Source organism: Balearica regulorum, chromosome 3 (assembly GCF_011004875.1).
Source record: "Balearica regulorum gibbericeps isolate bBalReg1 chromosome 3, bBalReg1.pri, whole genome shotgun sequence".
Lineage (NCBI taxonomy): Eukaryota > Metazoa > Chordata > Aves > Gruiformes > Gruidae > Balearica > Balearica regulorum.
This window is the reverse complement of record NC_046186.1, coordinates 100557598-100578670: the sequence shown is the minus strand read 5'-3', so window position 1 is coordinate 100578670 and position 21073 is coordinate 100557598. Positions and strand designations below refer to the sequence as shown.

The 21073-nt window shown below is 41.2% G+C and overlaps 1 protein-coding gene across 3 annotated transcripts in view; it reads right to left on the bottom strand.

The window, feature by feature from the left end:
• Window positions 1-2177: 2177 nt before the first annotated feature.
• The window catches only part of TRERF1 (transcriptional regulating factor 1), a 103273-nt gene continuing 84377 nt past the window's right edge, over window positions 2178-21073 (bottom strand). For 2 of the 3 annotated variants that reach the window (XM_075749169.1, XM_075749168.1), the window contains exons 5-17: window positions 20461-20510; window positions 19548-19698; window positions 18363-18611; window positions 14565-14934; window positions 13910-13970; window positions 13005-13144; window positions 12153-12256; window positions 10867-10942; window positions 5968-6056; window positions 5028-5141; window positions 4063-4251; window positions 3359-3567; window positions 2178-2723 (exon numbers count right to left, since the gene is read on the bottom strand). In XM_075749169.1, the coding sequence (XP_075605284.1) occupies window positions 2402-2723; window positions 3359-3567; window positions 4063-4251; window positions 5028-5141; window positions 5968-6056; window positions 10867-10942; window positions 12153-12256; window positions 13005-13144; window positions 13910-13970; window positions 14565-14934; window positions 18363-18611; window positions 19548-19698; window positions 20461-20510 (2124 nt within the window). In that variant the 3' untranslated portion in view covers window positions 2178-2401. The remainder of the gene's footprint in view (window positions 2724-3358; window positions 3568-4062; window positions 4252-5027; window positions 5142-5967; window positions 6057-10866; window positions 10943-12152; window positions 12257-13004; window positions 13145-13909; window positions 13971-14564; window positions 14935-18362; window positions 18612-19547; window positions 19699-20460; window positions 20511-21073) is intronic. The other variant, XM_075749170.1, reaches the window with a different exon arrangement.

Sequence of the window (21073 nt, the reverse complement as noted above, 5' to 3'; positions counted from 1 at the left end):
GCTAGAAGAAGTTCCACTGTAGATTCTTTAACACAGAGCTGCTCTTCAGAATCAAGCCCACAAGTTTCTACTGTATTTCACTCTGTTCCTCAAGCAGAACTCACTGACTTCAATTATCACTTTGCTTAAACACGCAACTTTTTCCCCCATTATTAACGGGGGAATCTGAAAACATGTTTCCATTTTCCAGTGTAGCAGCCTTTCTCAGAAAGATCCTTAAAAGTTCAAAATGGTACAAGTTTGGAAGAGAGAGTAGACTCTGCAGGGTTGTTTCTAACACAGGCTCCTAAAAGCCAACAGAAGCTCACAAAAGCCTCCACTTTGCAAACCACTAAGACTTGCACAATTTACAAAAATTATTATCAGTGGATCTAGTTGGCAGCATACAGGTGAACAGCCAGCCTACTGATCCTGGGTTGTGTGGCCTCTGTAAAAGTAATGTGTCACAGCATGGACAGAACTGCTGGGGGAGCGTGCGGACTGGCAGTTCGGGAACGAAAAGGTGGCTGCTGCCTGATCTCCTGAAACTCACAGGTACAGCAATTGAGAACATCATCCTTTATGTAGCAGAGGGACTGAAATTCCACCTGCTGGTCAAAAACAACTCAAACACACCTCTGGAACAACCCCCAAAAAACACTAAAACAAACCATGTACACAGGAACTTCACTAACCTGAAACTGAGAAGTTATTTCCGTTCTCCTGACGGGTTGTTCTTTAGTATCAGAACATTTGACCTTAAGTAGAAACTTCAGGTCATTTGGCTTCACATATTTGGCTTTGACAGAGAAGGCACCTCTCTGCCAATGAGTCCCACTGGTTTTGAACTTGTGTGGTCTGGTACTCCTATACAAAAGTGCTGTGGTTTACCCTCACTTTGCATAGTTATACAAGGAAGAAAGACAATAGAAAATAAGATCCACCATCTCTCAGGTTCTGCTTAAGATGTTAGGAATGTGGCAAAAAACCCAAATAAAACAAAACCCAACCCATTAAAAAAACCCAAACGACCCTGAAATCTGGAAGATCTGAAATCAGTCTTATAAAATATTTTATAAAGTTAGCAACACTCTTCAACTGTGCAAAATTCACAAGAAAATCAGTGCTGTTACCTGTGAAAGCTCTAAAATTGGTATTCGTATTCTGTAATTAAAGGTCCACTCAACCTAACTCCAATTCTTCCTTCATTCTTTAATTCTGCAAGGTATAATTCTTTTGAGATCCTATTTACTCAGGGAACCAAATCTAATTTATCTAAACAGCGTTAGACAGCCGGCATGTAGATCTGAACCTAAGCAAAGAGAAATGGTAATAATCAGCAATGTCAACTCACCTTTAGAGTATGTTTTACTAAATAAACTACATTTGAATGAGGAGGACTGAAAATGGCACAAGAAAAACATGTCATGCCTACAAGTAATAATATGCTGAAGGCATATACTCCATTGATCTCTGTTCCACAGGCAAGAACGTCTCCCTGTATTTGTCTCGTGAGAGAGCAAGCTCCTGCATTGCTCAAGCATATACTCTCCTAAAACCACCGAGATGGCTATTCAACAGTATTATTTATTGTCACAGCAAAATATATTTCCAGTGCAATCTGATTACCAAGGCGGTGTTCCTGATTCAGTGTTCCCATCAGATGATGTGAACTACAGTACAATCATCATCTTTCTTCAATCCTTGAATTAGGTCATTTTAAAATCACCAGATCAAAACCTTGCTAAAATGGAAGCTCTAAAATGTACAGTGTAACCAATGCTTTTACAAACTGCCTAACAGGTGTGCATTAAGGCAAGACAGAACTGAAAAAGAACTGTGATACTACAGATGATACAGTCACTCCTGTAATTATTTCACAGTTAAGTCAGGTTTTTTTTCCTCCACCTCCCTTAAAATGACAGCACAAAGACAAAGAATGTAATCATCTCCTTAACAGAGATGACATTTAGTCTCTAGAAGATACTGGAAGTGATCCAGTATAGGCAAAAAAATAAAGTTCCATCAGAAGTGTGTGAAGATCGTTCTTGTAATTGGGGCAAAATGAAACTTGGAAGAGTTAAAGACTAAAGATCCTACTGGGATCATCTGGAGGGAAATGACAGCAGAACCATGAACTTCTGTAATTAGTGGTCTTGGAAGTTATCAGCAAAATAAGCTCAGATAAAAACACCTTATAAGAATATTTGTACCAATTATTTATTTTTCCCCCAAAACACAAATTAATTAAAAAAAAGGGAAAAAAGCAGATTTCTTTCTTTTTTTTTTTCTAGACCTGGATAAAAGAATTATCATTTTCAACAGGTAGTTTACAATCAGTGGGGAATAAACGAGCAGTCCAGGTTTCCTGATTGATCCATTCAGGGCGTGCTCAGTAGCTGTCTCTATCAAACAACTTTATTTACAACTCAGCATCATCCTGCAGTAGATCTGCATCTTCATCATCCAACAAAAGGTCAGCATCCATGACTTCATTCTCTTCCATGACATCACCCAGCTCCTGAACAACATCGTCGTCAATGTCACCAACATTTTCAACGTGTTTAACCAAACTCATGTGATCCAGAGGGATCAAACTATGCCCAACTGGCCCAGTAGTTCTTGCGATAGTGGCTGCCATTTCTGCTGCCACAGCAGCTTTCTGAGCCTTCTGCCTTTGCTGTTCTTCTTGTTGTCTGTGAGTCTTCATATGAGCATTGCGGCTTTTGATTTTGAAAAATACCCTAAATTTTAAAGGAAAAAAAAAATCAGATAAAAATGCATTGCTTTTGATGAAGTGAGCCAAAAAAGACTCAACAACCTATCAGTACATTTGCTTCCTTGTCCTGAAATAGAAGTCAGTGAAGTCTGCAATGCCATGGTGAGAATTTCAGGGACAGACTACCAGATTTATACATCATGACAGTAACCAAATGGCCTACTCAGACTCTGCCGGAGGTATGTTGTAGCTCCCACAGTTGCTTCAGTATCTCTGCACATCCTAATCCTTAATTTTCACTGCAATCTTGCACAACATGGAGACAGTGAAGGAATCCCACAAACTAAAGTGCAGAAACACAGAGAAAGTTGCCCACTGTCACATGCAAGTCTGTGATGAAGCAGGAAGCTGGGCTGACAGATGTAGAAATTCTAGTAGGTAAATAGATTCAGGAAAACTGGAGTAAATACTGCAGAGGAAGCATCCAAAACGTCATGCAAACCAATCTCTGGAGGTTTTGGTAAGAGGACATGTCATTTAAGGGGAAACTGTTCTTTTGAGACCATGAGAGCAAAATACAGACTTTGTCACGACACTACTCGTCTGGAATATACATAGGCAAATGCGATGGGACACTGCAGACAAGTCATATTCACTTACTTGCCACACTCCTTGCAAGGAAAAATTGTTGTTGGGTCAGTCTCGCCACTTGTTGTGCTGTGGGCAGGTGAACTCTTGATGGAGCAGTATCCGCTCTGCGTACCAGATTTCTGCTTAGTGCCTGGAATGGTGCATCGTGTTTTTGTCACCTGATTCGTACCTCCATGAATGCGAGCATGGCCATTTAGCGCTTGTCGGGAACTGAACACCTGACAGGTAGTAGAGTAGAAGGAAGAAAAAACCCCATAAAAATCAAGAAATAGTGAACTGGAACAGGAACTGCAGAAAAGTATGCTGAATGCACATTACAGTAGAACAACTGTAAATGTCTAATACACACAAACAATCTACTTGGTTAAGTGCTGCTTGCTCTCAGCTATATCTCACTAGAGTTAAACAAACTTAGTCATAATAAAAACAAACCAATGAGCTATCCTATTATTACAGTTGTATAACAAAACAGTAATCAGAACTGTTAACATACAGTATTTCTCATCAATACAACATCTGAGGATACAATATTATGTACAGATCAGCACATTGCCTATATTTTGTGATGTGGGAATTAAAAGCAGGCAAAATGATTTGTCCAAAGATATTCAGAAGATCTCACTGGCCAGGAATAGTCTAAACCCACGATTTCCAAAAATCACAATTCACTAGTATACAACCCCCTTGCTATTAAAGATACCAAACACACATACAGCGCCACAGTTTGGCATTTCACAGATGAAGGAGGACGAAGAGAGTGAAAGACTCTGAAGGGCAGGCAGATCTATAGGTCCAACAAGAGGGATAGCTGGTGGGTCAGGAGACTTCTGCATTTCCCTTTCTTCCTTTCTGTCTTCTTCGATCTCCTCATCTTCCTCTAACACTTCCTCTTCCCCACTTGTCTGAAATACAGTGCATTTAAGCAATACTAGAAATATGGTCAAAGACAGACAGTACTGGATAGCAGTACATAGACAGTACTGGAACAGCATGCTGCTTGGAGTCAAGTCTGCTTCCTGGTTTCAGTATTTTTTCCTCATCCTGAATAAATTTCTGGTCTTGCTGGTACTACCATCCCTTAATGGACAAGCTACAGCTCATGAAGCTTCACTGCAGTGCTGAAAACACCCTCCATCTGTATTAGAGCTGCAAGAATGTGCAGGTGCCAAGGTGCAATACTCTCCCCCAACTGTTAGAATGGCAATGTATGCTATATTCATAGCCAAATTAAATGACTTCTTAATAAAAAAAAACAACAACCACCAAACAACCACATCTCTTAAGACTACTGGGGCTACCAGTAATACAGACCTTGCACACAAAGAACTGCATTGCCAGTCTGTGTAAATGGTGTTTCTACTAGAATTTAGAGCAGCCTTTAGGAGGACACACAGGCACAGGAGTAAATTACAGAGATTTACCTGCTTTATCAGTAGCAAAAGCCATAATTGCTAGACTAGAGTTAGATAACGCACTAGTCAAAACACTTTTATCACATTACAGTCCAAGAACACAAAAATCTTGGTGTAGCTGAGGTCACAGAATGCTCGTACTGAATATAATTTAGAATTATGGAACAATTTTGGTTGGAAGAGATGTATGTCATCTAGTCCAACCTCCTCCTCAAAAGAGGACAAAAGTTAAAGTGTTAAATTTTCTCATATTCTTTTAGACTTACCATGCATTCCTCTCTTTTTTTCTCTAAACGTGTTCTGTGTTTCCGGTCTAAGCGCAAGATTTTCTTCCAGGTGTAGTAGTATTCTACACATTGTGCAACCGTCTTAGACTTAACCTGTAGTTAAGTAATTGCAGAAATAGTCCAATCTCATTTTTTTTTGCTTTCATTCAACACAATTTTAATACATTCCAGGAAGGACTTATTTCTCAAACATTCAAATGGAGGAAAAAAGAGACAGTTTGACTACAACAGTAATACGCTTGTAGAATAATTTTTTAGTTACTGTTTTTCAGTCAAATTTGTGTTGACTATTTCAGCTTCAATACATTTCTCTGGGATTCTCTAGAGTCTAGTCAGAAAATGACTAAGAATATACTTTTGTAGCTCGAGCATACAATACCATCAAGAAATCTAGGAATTAAGACTTGGTTCCCATAAACGCAAACTTTTTCAACATTTGAGCTAACAAGAAAGGTATTCTGCCCTGAGATGTATACGCCTTGTCTTTTCTGCTGTGTGCCAGAACATGAAAATTAAGCCCAAACGCATTCTTCTCTCTGTTAACAGCTTTCAACCCTTTCTGGCTCAAGGCTCAATGCCGGTGACTCAGGTACCTTTTAACAAACTGCCAGAGAACACCAAGGTGATAGCGGAGCACTGTACTTGTCCTAAACATGGAATGCCATGACTTGGATTTCAGGTGTGAAAACTTTTACATATAGTAATAAGAGGAACGGATTTTATTTATTTATTTTTAACTGGTTTTTACTGGTGCTGCAGTTGCATGCATAGGTACACCAAATGGAATATACCACTCCTAACAGCGTTCTTGTAACCACCACTGACTCTATGCCTGCAATAAGCTGGTCTGGTGCTGGAGGGAAAAATGAAGGGGAAAGACAAATGGAAAAAACAATTGACAGAACAGTAATAACCCTACCATTTTCTGTACAAATATGAAATCTTTACTGTAGGTGGACAATGCCTCTTTGAACAGCCTTCTTTCTTGATGCGTCCACTTGTCAGAGCCTTAAAAAAAAAAAAAAAAAGAGTAAATTCGTTATAAGCAATAAAACCCCACCACCTTCGTGTTGATGCAGTGTCTGAAACAAAAGCTGGGAAACCTCAAGCACATGCTAGTGATTGCTGCTACCCAAATCCAAGTGTGACCTTGAGTCCATCTAACCAGTATTCAATCTCCAGCAGAGGTCACAGGCAGTTTGCCTAGGAAACAGTGAGATCAGGGCAAGCAAATACAATGCCTCTCCCTAATTTTTGCTAACCTCTGACCACTTTTGGCGCAGGGGATTTCCTGAGTCTGTTGCAATTTGCTTATTTAGTAACTATCCTTGTAAGTGCTGACCTACTCTTCCTTTCAACCAATTAAAACTTCTTGCACCCAAAAAAATCCTTTGCTGAGAAGTCTCATAGATCAGTAGACTCTCCACATTAAGAACCCCCTCCTTTTCTTTGTTTCCTGGCTCCTAGTAGCCTCACTGCATGACCCTTCGTTCTTCAAGGGGAAAAGAAAGCAAATCCAATCTCAACCATCATCTCCCTGCTATTCAGGATTGCACGTCCTTTCTGTCACTCCCACACCTTTGGTCATTACTGTTGTCCCTCTCTGAACCTTTTTCAGTACTAAAACATTCCTATAGAGATGAAGGGACCAGAAAGGCACATAATAGCATATAAGCAATCCATAGACTTGCACAGTGGCATTACTATGTTCTCTAGCCTCTTTAACATTTGACTTGGTGTTTTTCTAGCTGTTGTAAAATACAGAGTTGATGCTTTCATAGAACTAATCCCAAGGTCTCACTCTAATTGAGAACTATCACCACAGAGCTCATAATTTTATATGTAAAGCTACTTTCAGCTACACAGAGTTCATCTATCATTTTGTTCTCCAGACAGTAAGTCTTATAAGGTCCTTTTGCAGCTCTTCAGTTGCATGGCTTGAGGTAAGACACTTAAATCCTCTGTGATAGAGGTCAGAAGTAGCTAAAGATTATAGCAATGTCCAATACGCACAAAGTGCTTTCTGAACATTTAATGGAAGCTGTATAGAAAACTTTCAAATATTGTTATTCTGTGTTTGCTTCACCAGCCTAACTGTCCATGAAAATGTGAAATCAACATTTAAATTGAAATGAACTTGTGATTCCTCAGTATTAGTCAAATAGAAGGAACACAGGATTGCTCTACTGCATCAAAGGAGTGTCCTGTTTGTAAGAGTGGGCAGCATTACATACATTAAGGGCAGGATATGCAAGAAGCTATAAAGCAGATGCCTTTGAAATGACTTACACTATGAGGAGATTCTACTTCAGTCAGAGTTTCTGACACATCTAAAACTTTTATAAAAAAAATCCCTAATATTCCTAATCAATATTACCATTCTCCATAGAAATACTTGCCTCTGCACTGAATTCAATTACCTTGGGCTTGGCATCGTTCACTGGTATTAAACTCTACTGGTTAATTATGTTGATAAAAAAATAAAAATATAGATTTTATTTTTTTTACTAACTGCAAAGATTTTGCTTTTCAGTGTCAAGTCCCAGGCTCACAAGCTTAGAGCAGGTATCTCACCACTCCATCACATGCTGAACACTAGAAAAATTAACTTTTCTGCAACCAGTTTTCTGCAGGCTTTTCCAGTACTGGATATAAGCATGCATGAGTTATTTCCACAGAGATTTACATTAAAACTCTCTTAAGTGTCAGAGAAAGGCACTGGCTTCAAGCCACGAGTTAGTTATCCTGTTATCACCCAAAGATCTTTTTGCTGACACACTGCCTTGCCATCTTTCCCACCCTGAACCAGCGTCATTCCCTTCTTACACAGCTTGCCAGTCATTTGCATTTGCCCTCCCTTTGGCCAGGGGTAAATGCACTGATTTAGTCCAGGAGCCTGCTCTACTATGCCAAAACATAACTTTAAAAAGTACGGCAACACTAAAGGAGAGAGGTTTTCAGCAAACCTCTCTAGTCATGCTCTCCTGCCTCTACCCCACCCTAATGAAAAAAATAAGTAATAAAGAATCACTTCCATGAACTAATTTTATTGTACACCTATGGAGGATTCAGGCCTTACAGAGTTTCCCCAATAGCTATGGTATTAGCAGGGACCCTTACGAGAGTATGCGGGTTAATTGGAAGTAACCTAATTAATAGAATAAATCCTGTGTAGGAAAAGAAACAGAAGAAAAGCTGTTTTTAACTCTGGTTGCTGGGAAACAGCTTTTGCTCTTGTTAGCTTGAGGGAGATATAGAGAACGTGTATAGAGAGAGATCTGCAATGCAGCAAGAAAGAATTTTGGACTTTGGAATACAGATCAAATTTTAAGGCTGATCTTTATGTTTAGACATTTATTCTACATTCTGTTTTACCTGTCATATTAGTTTTGCACTGATTAACTGACAATAAATATCTTCTACAAATTTGGGGGCTTTGGGCCCAATCTGTGGGTTTCAAGGGGGCTACATCTACACCTAGCAAGCCCCCTGAGAGGTGGCTCAAATCCATTACATACAGCATATGCTGGGTCTGATCCATACCCTATCACAGGATGTACAAGAAGTTTTCAGACTGCCTGAAGCATGTTATTTCAGAGACCATCTCTCCTGCAGTTCTCACTGCAGAACTTCAGACCTGAGAAATGGCACTGTTCAAATGAAAACAATTCAAGCGTTTGCAACAGCACTCCTCTTGTATCAGATACGTGTTCCCTCCCCCTTCCCTAAAACACCATCCTGACACATGGCAAAGCATTAGGACAGAAAGATTAGGGTGCTCTTCCACACAGCCCTGGGTCAGCATGCCCAGCTCTCTCAGCACACGCAGAAAAGGCTCAAGTTTTACAACTTGCTTCCCTCACAAGCCAACGGGTTTCAAAGGTGAGGTATGTGCTCGTACCCTCATTCGAGGGCAATGCTAAAGGACAAATTTGGATATTTATTGTTTGCACTATCAGTTAATTCTCATGAGCCAGTGCCATGCTATGTTTTGGTTTATTCTACCTTTAAACGTGGCAGTGCCCAAGAGCTGCGATTAACCCAAACAAATGCCACTTGAAGTTACATTAAGCTACTCGTACACTAGATTGTGAGAAATTCCCATATGCCTTGAGAGGCTGATTATCAACCACAAATAAACTATTATTCAAGAGCTGCTGCATGGTGCTAGAGTGTGGCTGTTGATGCAAGTTGCAATCACATGTTCCATTCAAGAGCATTAGTAAGTAATGCTTTGTCTTGTTATGGTACTTAAATCCAGACTGGTGAGATTTTGGTTCATGCTGTGCTAAGCAGAATCAAACTTCTTTTCCTGCTTAAGAAACAGGGATACACTGATGTCCACAGGTCTCAGTGCTAGATAACAAGGATTAGCATCATCTTGTGTGAGAGATTAAACAAAACAGTCTCTCCTGGCTCCTCTCTGCATCACAATAAAACACTCTCTGAAATGACTGTGAAGTTGCTTCAGTAAAGACTGTTCCTCCTCCTCCTGTGCCACAGAGGCAGAAATTTCTTATCTGCTCTGCTAATTAGATCACTCACTGAGGATAAGGTTGCTGGGATATCTCCTCATCTTCTTGCTCTCATGCCCTGGACTGTCTCACATGTATGGTTTGGTGTCATCTCTTTGGACAAGAGACCCCAGAGCCCCTGGTCAAAGCTCCTGGCTGACATCTCCTCCTCTGTCCACCCCCATGTCCACCCTTTGGACTGCAACAGAGTTGTTATCAAAGGCACTAAGCATCTCCCCCAGCCAAGACTTAAAAACCTGATCTTCACATTTATTCACTCTTGTTATCAGCTGCCATCAAACATGTTTCTGTTCTTGTTCTCAGGCCAAGGGGTTAAGGAGTTACTTTACAAAAGAGTCCTTGTTACTTGGGAATCTTCCCAGTGAGCTGCTACAGCCAGGAAGTAGCTTGCTTCTATACTTATGTTGCGCAATGACTGTAACTGGAAATAAGTCTATGACCCTGGACACTGTGATTGACTGACTGACCACCAGAAGGTACTTTGTTTGTTTCCTATTGAGCCTACACTGGAGATAAATTCTTAATTCTGTTCTGTAAATCCCTGTGCTGCGTCTCCAAGCAGTTGTTAGCCACTATGAAGCATTAGAGCAATAACATGGAGGGCTGCAGAGTGGAGACATTTGCTACACCTATGCTTGGGTGACATACCTTAAGTCCAATGGCTTAACACCATGTTGTGTATTTCACAGGGCACTTCTGTTTCATCACCAAAATGCAGTTCTTGCTGTGTTTGTTAAAGAAGTCACCATCCCAGACCTGTTTTTTTCCAGCTAGATCCATGCAAAGAGGCTCTCTATTCAGTACTCAGACACTAGTGAGAGTTACAGCACTGCCTCTTTGGAAGGATCCTTATGATTATCATATTCATTTATCATGCACCATCACCTCAGAAAAGGCAGAGATGACGGCAGACATTTACATACCAGAAAATGAAGACCTTACTGCTAGTGAGTTGTAGTCTACAAATAGCAGCAATTTTAAAAGGAGATCAACAAATGAAATTTTAGTTTAAAAGAGGGGGAAAAAAATACTCAAGGCAGTTTTAAATCTGTAGAACCCTACACAGCAAGCAACATGGATGCAAATTTTCTGTATATTGTCAGTCTGGTAAAAAACTGCCAAACTTGTAACAAAAGGCTCTGGAAGTACCACTTGGCACTGCCCACATCACCTCTGTTTTAGAGGCTGCCAGCAGAGAGTGCAGCGTGAGCCCGTGCTCTGGCCTGGGATGCCAGCCTTGGACTCTGTAAACTAGCAGATAGAGACATCACAAGGAAACCTACCGGCATAGTGGTAATTTGCCAAAGGATGACACTTCAATCTCACTGGCTTTCTCAACAGCAGCTTCTCAAGAGCAACCTAAATGAAAGAGCAGGGAAAACCAGAATTAGCAAATGCAGTCAGCTGCTGCATACAACTGCATTTAGAAGACTCTTTGATATGAGGATATGAATTAATTTTCTCTATTTTACTTTTCTGTCATATGAAATCACATCAAAATTACTCCAAGGCCCATTAACACTGTACCTCGCAGGAGAGCACCTAATGCACACCTGTCCTGCCTTAATTAGCACAAATGTGGCTATTACTTAGCAACTTCCAGCTCTTCCCTCCCTTCTGCTTGCCACATACAAATATGTTTATAGTATTTGATTTGATAGTGTTAATTAATACTAAAATTTAATGGTTGGTTTGATAGCATTAATATTTATAGCGTGAAGTCTTTTAGAATATCTGTTTAGGTCAACATCTGTCAGGAATGACAGCAAGTATAGCTAATCCTCCTCTAGATCAGGGAGACAAATGATTTGTGGATGCCTAAAATTTTTCCCCTGACAATGCAGACCCCCCATACAGCAAATTTCATGTCCTGACAGTAAGTTCAGTCAGCTGTCTCAGACCCCTCAGATACAGCTCACAGAAGCTAAAGGAAACTGGGACAAAGCTAAAAATCACCATATTAGACAATCCTGTGAGATTCACTTCAGCCCTGCGTTCTGTTGCATTTTGCTTTAAACTGGCTTTCCAGGAACAGGCGTAGGGCCTCGTCTTTCCCTAACACTGGGCAAAGTGGACGTTTTGCCCTAGTTAATAACATTCCCATCACTAAACTAATGCAAACATTTGAAGTGCATTATTTATATGAGAACCGTGTGCAATTACCTCACAGTTCTGGACAAGTAAGTAGATGTGATTGCTGCTACAAAACAGGGTTTTTATAAGGGCTAGAAGAGAACTAAGCTCTCTGTGACCAAATATAAAGCTTGTGAAATATTGGGGCTGGAGCAAGCACTGAGAGACATTCAAAGCCCCAAGGCTATAAACTAAGTAATCTTATCTGTATGAAATATACAGTGAGCCTTCAGAGAGGCACTGCTTTGAAATTTAAATTTATTAAAGAATGAAAGGGAAAAGTCATTCCCCAAAAATGTTACAGGATGTTTAAAGCATCACTGCTAATCAATCAGAAATCTCTTTTTTATATAACCATATCTAAATCCATTTAATAAAGCATGCTAATTTATCTGCAGAAGAGGATCATATCTCCCCTTTCAGCTTCTTATCTTACCATAATATCTCCTTTCGCCTCAAAAAGAGAGTGCAAAGCGTATTCTGCGTTAGTTCCTCCACCAGGTAACACACTGGAACAGCTCATATTTAAAAGGTCTTCCACTGTCAGAAACAAATCAACATTTTACTCTTAATACAGTAGCCTGTCAGTCAAACACCCAGAGCCAAGGATTCTGTAACGCCACTCAAAGACAACACAGTTCACGGCAGCAGCTTTCATACTCTCTCCCCCCAGCACCTCATCTCCTGGTTTTAGGATCACTTGCTGAGGAGGGGATGTGACTTTATTTGCAGAGCGCATCTTTGGGATGGGAAAGGCTACTGGAGAGCCAGAGGCAGAGATTTGGCTGTGAGGCAGTGGCTTGCACAGGCCAGTGATGTTGCTCTGCCAAGAAGGCTACAGCCAGAGCAGAGAAACAGAAATGAACCATGCTGGATGCAGGAACAAACTCTGCTCAGGACTGGTAGGAGCCACTGAGCCCGTCACGTTTCTTCTCGGTTATGGTTACAGGACAGGCCCAGGAGCCATCAGCTGCCTCTCATCTGTGACCTCTGCCCTTACCAAGCCGTTCAGCACCCAAAAAACCCAAACACCCACACACTTCCCAGCAACGATCTCTCTCTCTCTCTCGGCTGCCAGAAAGCAGTTCACCCAGACTTCACTTGAAGTGACGCTACGTAAAGTTGTTACTCTGAATCTGTAACATGCAGTTCTGGTCTCTTGCTCTGCATTCGCAGTAATTAATACTGTTGAACGTTTTGTACAATATACACCTATGAGAAATCAATGTGAATTTCTTCAACAGGCACAGGCTGACATATGAGGTTCTAAAACAGCAAGTCATTGTACCTCTTTGTTGGAAGACTTTGTTCTCCAGTTCTGGCCATGGTTTCCAAACCAAAGTAGCCTTGTGTACATCTTTCTCCATTAGCAATCTGTCCTGCAGCTCAGGAATATCAGCCTGGAACCGGGACCCGATATTGATTCGTCTATAAAGACAAATAAATAAATAAGTATTCAACTACACAATATGCAGAAAAAACGGAAGTCACACCAGTGTTCTCTGTTTCCAACAAAACTTTTATTACACAGGAGTGGAAGGAAATTGTGTCAGATTGCTTTATGCAATGCTTTACTCTCAGTGGGATAAGTACTTAGAATATTAGAGAGAAATGATCTTTTGGGGGAACCCAAAATTTCAATACACAATTTAAACTATACTGAGACATCATACCTCAGGGATTGAGCTAGCCTATACACGTGCTGACTAGCAAAGAGGCTAGATGCCAGAAACAATAACTTTCTGATCCACAGAGAAGGGCGCTCTTCAGCTGAGAGCGGAAAGAGACATTACTGCTGAGGGACAATCCCATTTACAGACTGCCCTGGGGAACCCACCTGGTAACACCTCTCCAAAGCTCCACAGTTAATATATGTAAAAGCAAGAGTACTGGATAAGCATATGTTCTCCTCACAGCCCTCTTCCCAGCCACCACTAACCCTTTTATCACCCTCGGTGGCTCCCACCAAGCCTTCCTCTCCTATCGTTTCTGAGCTGTGACATCTACATCTCCCACAGCCACTTCGCTCCCAAAGCCCTCAGCCACCATCAAGAGCAACCTTAAACACATCCAGCTCAACACGATTTCAGGCAGTTGAACACCACCTGCCCAGTTCAACACACTTCAGGGTACATGCTCTAGGCTGGAGCCAGTCTATAAGAGCAGTGACAAAACCAATATTGTTTTACTTACGGTTCAACAGTCTGTTCTCCAGGCCCAGGTGTCACCGGAATGACACTTCCATCAATACTATCTGAAACAGAGATTGAAGTTTCTGAGTTTGAAAGGGTATTTACAGTAACAACTGTACTGCTACTGCTGCTTCACCTCCTGGGCTGCATTGCCACCTCCCTACTAACAACAACATTACTCCTGTCTATTAAGGAAAAAGTAACCTTTATCAATATGTATACATAGAAACAGTCTAAATTGTTACAGGTAACAGAAATGTCCTAACTTGCAGAGGTTTCTACTGCCATGATCATGTATGATTAGGCATCTTTCCTTGTAAAGCACCAAGTAAACACTTAAAGTGAACCCCATGTCTCAAACCAGGTCTTTTCCCTCCACTTCAGAAGGCCCAGATCGAATGAGAGGCATGCTGGTCCTTTCTTGAGGCAGTCTACTTTGAAAGATCACAGCCTTTCTCTCTGGCTGGGCTCTTCTATTCACTTCATGCTTTAACACCACCTCTACAAAATCCAAGGCAAAAAACCCTGATAAAGATGGACTTTTCCTGTGAAGCAGCAGAACCAGCCATGCACGTAGCAGTCATCAACAAGATAACGCTAGAAGACAGGACAGCAGTATTTTCTACCCACTGACACTCCGTAAATGTAATACTTACTAGACCGACACAGGAGCACCCGTGGAGTAGGTGTCAGTGGAGTAAGTGGCAGCTGAGTATGCGAGGTGTTATGAGATGATGTGATAACACTGCTGAAGAGCCCAGACCCTTGCCGAACTGGACTAAGCATCGGTGGTGGAGTGTAAGGGGGGAGCTCATGCGTTCGGTCCAGTAGATGATCTCCAAGGACACGGGGAGAGCGAAGCTGACTCTGGTACAGCATGGCACCAGAGTGGGACATGCTGAAGTTGAAGGAAGGAGGAGGTATGAAGAGAGGTTCGGGTCTGTGCCGATACTTCTTCTTGTCCTGCAATGGTTTGAAGTTTTCTTCCAATTTTACAGCACTTTGATGAGGTTTTTTGGTAATTTCCTAAATGAAAACATGCAGAACTTCAGTATTTAGGCATGCTTAAATGTGTTTTGCACACAAACCCCTACAGCTTACAGCAACAGCCACAGAAAAGCTGTTACCACCAGGCAGTTGTTCAGGTATCACCATAATAAGTGTGGTCAGTACAGTATCTGGTGCCACACAGAAACCTCGAGGGTGTGAGAAAAACCAGGATGAATTACCCTTATCTCACTCAGCAATCCCTCTGGGTCAAGGTAGGGCTGAGCCAAAGGCACAGGAGCAGAGAGGCTGCCGCCAGCTTTTGAAGGTGCAGGGAACGACTCTCCCAGGCCATGAGTCTCCCACACCCTTCTTCAGCTCCACCCGAACACCCTGGGCACTTCTATTTGCACTGAACACACACAGGCTCTTGGGAGTTACTTCATTTCATATAAAGTTTCTAATAAACTGTGACTGGGTAATGTTTTCTGATGCATTTGTTTTGTTTGACTAGGAAGGACACATGAGCTCAGTGAAATTACTGCAGTACTCAGCAGCAGGAAAGGAAGACGAATGTAATAAATTCGAATTCTTTGCCTCTTATCACTACATTCCCATCAGCTTGAGTACAGTCCAGCTGCAACAAATCTTGACCTTAACTCTCTCCTCTTTCCTTGGAGGAAAAAGGGTAGTAGATGACCATTTTGGAAATTCACACACTGTAATATGCCTAGAATTCTAGAATCTGAATGTTAAAAATCTTTTAACAATAAATTCCTAGAGTCCACAGAAGCAGAAGGCACAGAATTTATGCAACCTTGGAATCTAGATTTCTGGGAGGTGGGGGTGAGGTAGGAAGAAACAGGTTCTCAGGTTGTGCTGTAAGAACCCACAGAAGCTGGCAGATGAGCACAGTATTACATACAATGCTTTCAGGTGTTCAGATTGTAAATCTTCTTTAGGATAAACTTGGAAAGCAGACGAAAATTTTTGACAGATAGGGTTACTCCAGAATGTTTGCATCGTCTGATAAATTCTACTACTACATATAGTAAATTACTACAATGTATGTTTAGACAACATACATCTTTACACCATGGGTGGTTCTTAAGAATCACATTCACCCAATAAAAATCACGTTAAAGGAGCATTAGCACTGTCACCCTTTATCCCTTATGTTAATACGTTCCAGCTTGTGGAAATGTTTTTGATTACAGAGGTCCTGTCCTCTCTGTTAGATCATGGCTGCATCCTCTCCAACAGCTGTTGACATTTTTTCTCTCAAAAAAAAAAAATTAAGTTTTGGGAGAGTTTTCTTTTTGCAGGAAATAATGCAGCTTTACAGAGAATTTTGTTGATAATGGACATTCAGAACAGTGAAAGGGTCAAGGTTACCTGTAACCACAGAGTCCATCATGATGGTGAACATTTAGTGTTCAAAAAAGGAGAAAGGGGAAAAAAAACCCCCAAACCGTAAACTCAAGGAAAACACAAACAAACCAAAACCTAAAAAAAACCCTCCCCAAACCCAGAAGGCCAGATCCAAGTCTTTGATTAAGGACTCATTTTGTTCTGCTCTTTAGATGTGAAAGAGCTGGTACTCCTTTTTCAGAGTAAAGCAAACTAACCAGGATAACATCTTAGAAGTCCTATACACCTTCATCTCCTAAGCTGCTTCACTGACAATATATATCTTAGCCTCAGTGTGGTTGTGCTGATACTACTTTTAATATTTGATGTGATTTTTTTTTAAAGGAGATCATGATGTCCATGGGCTCTGAATGCAGAATCGCCCAAGTACTCTTCTGAAGCTCCAGAACTGATGCCTGTAGATCCTGATGGACCTCACTTGACTGCTAGTTTCAGCCTACTCTCCTGTAGCCTTCACTCTCCTGAATTTGCTGTCCTGAATATTTACTTTCCTTCTGCTGTTTGATTTTACTGATTCCATGAGCTTTGTAGGAGCTTTTCTGGACAGTTCAAAGCACAGTATAAATAAATGCAACACAGCTCCAGTTCTTTGGTATTTAAAAAAAAAGTCTCCAATGGCACACTCTCTTTACAGAAAAAGAGGGAACTGTAGATCTTCAGATCTTTGAATGTTTCCAATGCTACTGCTTATATAAAAGATACGATCCAGAGAGGAAACTGCATGAGTTTAGTTTGCTTGGGCAATAACAAAGACTGCAAGCATAATTTTGAGTGAATGAATGTGCATTTAGCCAAACACCGGCAGATTTAATCACAGTCACTTTACATACGTTGCAGAAATACACAAGCCCAAGCCACCTACTCTGATGTCTCTTGAGGAGATCTCCCACTCAGAGCTCAAGGATTCAGAAAAGACTGTCCCTTTTCTCTCCAGAAACTAGAAATAGAAAAGGAAAATTGCACTGCTGGGTTACAAGCTAAGTATTGTGAGATGCTGGTTTCCACAGTAAAGGGCAAGTTTACGTGTAAGACCTCTGTATGAAAGGAAGAGAGTAAAAGATTTTATTTATATTTAAAATCAGTGTGTACATCTGAGTGAAGGGTCAGGAGAGAGGTGACAAATACACAAATTTTATAAGGAGCCACCCATGATGGCATATTCTGTCCCTTTATTTGACCATCAGCCTCATGAGAAGGAAAAAAAGAACCAAACAAAAAAATCACAAGAGTATTTCTCTGTGTTATACAGAAAGAACCATACAGTACTTACACTCCCCAGTAATCTCTTATCATGGCATAGTCTGCAAGCATGGATTTGAAGGAACAAGCAACGTCTAATTCCTACACTGGAACATGAAATAAATGCTCCAGGACTCTTTCAGGAAAACAATAAAGAGCATTCTCACATCTCATTCAAGTGCTCATCAGTTCCTGACAATTTCAGTTTTATGAACGAAATGAAAGCACTAAGCATAGCTATTTTTCTTATATCAGAATTCACAATGATTAACCCTTTGATGTACGCAGAAAGGGAAAAAATGACTTCATTGCAAAACTCTGTATTGGCAAGCTTCATACTGGCTTAGAGCGCACACTGTAAGCACTGCACAGTGCCCTCCTATCTTGGGCTGAAATGAGAAGCACATATATCTGACTTCAAAAAAAACCAGGAAGAAATAGAACTGTTGTATTTAAGCAATAACATAAAAACAAAGCAGCCTGAAAAGGAAAAAAAAACAAAAACAGTAAAAAGATACTAAATCCCTTTGTTCTAGTGAATAAAAGACTATCACATTCTAATTTCAAATGATTTATTTTCAACCGAGGTCTTGATTCCCCAGCAAAGGGAAAATTAATATTTTCAAACGACTGAGGAAGAAATGCTACCATGCTACAGGCCTTTTTTGTTTGTTAGGCATTATTAAGATTCCAGAAAATATTTTAAAATAATACAGACATTTTAGAAAGTAGCAGCACTATAAGCAAAGGGATTTAACAAGCACAGCACAGTTAGTGGCAAGAAACGCAGCACTCACAGAGGACGAGCAGGGGTTGGCCACTTTTGGACTGCACGGTGGAGAGTAAGTCATCTTCACGAGAACGGGCATCTCATCATCTGACACAGAGCTGGCAGGCTTGTCTTTGACTGTGGCAGTGCTGGCAGAGGGCTGCGTGCTGGGCTCGGGTGACAGAAGCTTTACAGGGACAGACACTGGCATGACGATGGGCGCGAGGCTATCCACCTCTTTAGGCAGCAGCTGCTGTGGTGGTTTCTCTCCTTCATCCTGTACAGACAATTAAAGGCTTTCAGCCTGAGTGAGGGAGGGCAGCTTCTGGATCGATACACTACGCAATGTATGCACCATGGCTGAAAAGAAGTGGCCAGGGTTACAAAACACAACAGCGTTGCTTCTCAGACTATGTATTTGCCTTGAACAAAGTTGGCAGGTTACGTATGACTCCTACATAGGATTCAGCCTCGGTGATAACCACATTAAGCATCTTTACAAGATAACTTGCAGGAGGGGAGGTAAACATGTGCCCCTTTTTAGCACTATAAAGACAGAATTCCCCATCACCCAACTAAAAACCGAGACACAGATGGCATAACTCTGGTAGCTCTCTGCCTTCCTGTGGTATCCCCCATTAGGACAGAACTTCTAAAATATCAGGACAGAGAGAGACTGACTGACAGGGCAAGTTATTTTTATGCAGAACAATTCAAACCTACATTTTTGGTTTGGTATCTGTTGATACCTATAGAACTAAAACACTCGGGAAGAAAGCTGTCAAAGATTCAACAATCCTGCTCCTTCAATTAAAGCCTGGGAAGGCTTCCAATAAACATCCCTTAGTCATCCAAGTAGTCCAAATGAAAATAAGGAAGACTTGATGTTCCTGATATTTCTAATATAATAAACAAACACGAGGGGGAAAAAAGTTTAGATGCTCCTGACATGACTTTGTAGGGTGTTTTTGTAACGTGCAGAGACAGAGAGAAACAAACGCTGTTTGGTCCTCCACTGCTGCCTCTGACTTTAAAGCAAGAATTCTGGCCTACAAACTAGCAGAATTACGTGCATTTCTACTTACGCAGGGTGTGACATAACCAGACAGCGCTGAGAAGAACAGGTTTTGACAGCAAAGCAAAGCATGGCAAAGCAAGCAAACATCAACACGAAAAGGAGAGAGTCAAATACTGATGAAAAATGAACTGCTACCTGTTTGAAATTAGGAGATGCTCTTACTCCTCCATGTGACCTCATGTGACCATTTAGAGCAGGCAAACTCTTAAACTCCTTCAAGCATATTGAACACATTAGCTTGCTCTTCGCATCAGCTCTCTCAGGAAGTGCTTCTCTGTTCTGGCCACTATTTTTGTTTTCATTTTTTTAGCATGGAACAGAAAGAGAGACATTAGTTTGGCACGTTCCCTGTGCTGTAGAGGAAGCTTTTTAGTCAAGGAAGTCAATAAAATTATACAGCTAGATGGTTATGAAGCCACAAGTAAGCATGGGGTGAGTGCTGTGGAATATGTGGGCAATAACCTAGATCAGCTGCTCCCAAAATGGGGAGAAGGAAAGTTTCGAGTAGGACATGCTCATCAGAACGTAGCCCTTGATATGGAAAAGTCTGAGAACCCAAGAGCTCTATGATGACAGAAATACTTGTTAACTGCTGTCATGAGTGGGGACGTGTACTTGGACACAGTGCCTCTACTTATGGTAGACAACAGTGCTGGAGGACACCTCAGCCCTTCAGAGGCAAGATCTTAAGAAAAAGAGAAGATCCCTGCTGCCAAAGATACAAATCCAAACCACACATTGGCCCTTCTCTTACAAATGCAACGATGATAGCAAACTGCTTCCCAGCTTTTGTTTTTTCTTTGCCTCCTTTGTGGGTTTTTTGGGGGTTTTTTTGTGTGAAAGACAAAGCATTTATTTGATTTTATTACTGAGGGGGAGGATGGAAATCACCCAAACTTAAATTCACAAAGCACAAAACTAAAGATGTTTCTAGAAGGGCAACATCTATTACCTACCCAGAGTGCATTCCCTTCCCTATAAACTGCAGCATTCCTTTGTATTTCTCACATTAACATTAAAAAGACAAAAAAAAATCTTAAAAAAATACCTTTGTTCTGGGGACAGCGGCTGCAGTCTGCCATCTGACAGTTGCACCTGCTATCAAAGGAGCAGAGGGGAAAAGAATTTTTCAGGAAATAGTAATGCATAAATGAAGTCCTCACAGTATTATGTCTGCATTTTGCATATGATTTTACTAATATTAAAAGCCTCCGAGATGAGAGCCTTACATTACCAAATCAGTGCCTCTGTGAGCATGGCTAGTGCAAATTGTCTTACACTCACCTGCTGTTTGAAGCCTTTACTCTGACCCAAAAGTATTACTTTTGGAAACACAGAATTGACTAACTCCTCCTGCACAATCGAGCCCTCAGGTGTCGAAAAATTAGCAAGAGCACTTTGTCTTAACCAGGTCCCTCCTCCCCAGAAACTGAGGCTGAACTTCCCAAAGCCTCTCGCGAGGGAAGCGGCAGCCCCAACAGCAGCAGCAGCTCTGTGCTGCTGCCAGCCTGGCCTGAAGCCAACCCAGCAATGTAAATGGGAGAAGTCTGTTAATGCAGTTCCCCAAAAGGTTCCCAGTGACGCCCACCGCTCACATCCTAACCTTCCGGCTCTCCTGCAACCGTTTTGTTTCCACACCTTGCTACTCTTCTGCAAAACAA